General features: G+C 43.4%; 1 protein-coding gene across 1 annotated transcript in view; it reads left to right on the plus strand.

Annotated features, from left to right (window-relative positions):
* Window positions 1-2,080, plus strand: part of cachd1 (cache domain containing 1) — a gene marked incomplete in the record, with an annotated part of 121,814 nt that overhangs the window by 91,688 nt on the left and 28,046 nt on the right. Inside the window, 3 exon segments of the mRNA XM_014014289.1 lie at window positions 446-563; window positions 1,202-1,370; window positions 1,488-1,630. Of these exon segments, the coding sequence (XP_013869743.1) occupies window positions 446-563; window positions 1,202-1,370; window positions 1,488-1,630 (430 nt within the window).

Consider the following 2,080-nt stretch of genomic DNA (forward strand, 5'->3'; position numbering starts at 1 on the left):
TGTCAGACTCTGGCTCATGTAAAGGCTGGATGAACAAGTCTTAGCTAACATTTTTTAATTAAATTGTGAATAAAACTTTTCTGCAAGCTAGGAAACATTACCCCCCCCCTCTCTCATACCGGAGTGGACCGGTCTGGAAGCCGGAGGGAGGCGGGGCTTGAAACATCTTAAAGAAACAGTAACAAAACCAGCTGTTTTGAGACACACAGGAGAAAAGGGGTGAAAGAGGGGCTGGTAAAGTTAGAATAAGAAGGAATTCAGACCAAATCATTACAGTTGCACTTTATAAAGATCCTTACAGAATGATTTAAATGTGAAGAGGAAGGATTTAAAAGGCGTCATATGTCCCTTTTAAGAAAATAAACATGCTAAGAGATGCACTCATGATGGTGAACTGGTGACTGGTTTGCTTTCATTCTGGGAATCAYAATGTTGTTTCTTGCAGCCTTCCTTTGGGCAGCCAGGTTATTGCCGTGCCGGTGAACTCCTCTCTGTCCTGGCACACCAACCGACTCAGGGACAACAGCAAAGACGCGTATAACGTCAGCTATGCCTGGAAACTGGTACGTGGCCACGTAGACTTGTATTTTTTCCTTTTATTATTTTACGTCTGAACTAAAAACTTGTGTCAGTCAAAGTCTCAGTTTAATTTACTTGTGCTTTTATTTTTCCTTTCTGTTTAAAGCCCTTAATCATTTTATACTCCTGACTGCCACCATATTAAATTAGTCAGCTTAATGAAACCCATCAAGCCCCCACGCCCAGGAACCGTTTAACCCTTGAACCGGTTTTTCTTCAGAAGTCCAGAAAAAGTCATGTTTTCAGGGAGAAATGGCAGCAGGACAGCAACAAACACCCCGCTACTGAGTCTGACTGTTCTCTGACATTTAGATTTCTTTTTTTTCCCCTCTTCTCTTGGCAGGAGCAGAAATATCACACTTAATTTAGCCGTTTCCCATCAGCCTCTCCTTAAATGTTTTCTGACATTTAGGTTTGTTTTTTTTTTGGGACTCAGAAACGAGAGTTTAAACACGTCACTTTTGGCACAAGTTAGTTTTTCGACTCTGTTGTCGTTTTGTGACTCGGAACTCGACACATTTGGGAACCACTGTTTTATTTGCACATGTTGAATATATTCTTTTTTTTAGGTACAACAATATTTCTGTAAAAAAAATGAACGCCTCCTCTTCGTGTCTTTTAGGTCCAGGACACGTCTTTCGTCCTGTGCATYGTGTACGTGCAGCCAGAGATCCCCGTGAAGCAGCTGAAGAACCTGAACACTGCTCCCAGCTCCAAGCTGCTCTACCATCGTTTGGACCTGCTGGGTCAGCCCAGCTCCTGCCTGCACTTCAAGCAGCTCGCCACTGTTGGTAGGAACCAAAAAAAAAAAAACAACCTACAGCTCTCATTTGTATTGCAGTTTGGTTTAAAAAAAAAACAAACGTTTCTTACTGTCTCTTTGTCCCTCTCCTGTCTTGTTTTCCCAGAATCCCCCACCGTGATGCTGTCAGCTGGAAGCTTCTCCTCCCCCTACGAGCACCTCAGCCAGCCCGAAACAAAGCGGATGGTGGAGCACTACACCGCCTATCTGAGCGATAACACCAGGCTCATTGCCAATCCGGGCCTCAAGGTGAATCCAGACTCCTTTTAAACCCACGCTGACGCAGCTCGTTTGTTGTTTACCAAACAAACGTGTAAGAAAACTCCCCGTCCTGAGGTCGACACCTAAACACAACGTCTGTGTCCCACCTTTAACAACGCTTTTATTTTTATTTCTTATYACTCACATATTCTAAAATCCCAGCCTGCACGTTTTAGCTCTGCAGCAGACGTTATAAAAACTTTTAAAAAATGATGTTCTGCATCTTTAAGAAGGGGACAAATCCCCACCAGGGATTTTGGCATTCTGTTTGCATTCCTTTCCTGGRGCAGGGGTGGGGGGTGAGCTGGCGATTGAACTCACAGCCGAAATCTCCGTACAGATTCCCAGGCTTGCCTTTACACTGCAAAAACTGTCCACCTAACCAAGTTTGAAAATGTTATATACAGCCAAAAAGTATTTTTGATCTTGTTTTGAGAC

Source organism: Austrofundulus limnaeus, unplaced genomic scaffold (assembly GCF_001266775.1).
Source record: "Austrofundulus limnaeus strain Quisiro unplaced genomic scaffold, Austrofundulus_limnaeus-1.0 Scaffold113, whole genome shotgun sequence".
NCBI lineage: Eukaryota > Metazoa > Chordata > Actinopteri > Cyprinodontiformes > Rivulidae > Austrofundulus > Austrofundulus limnaeus.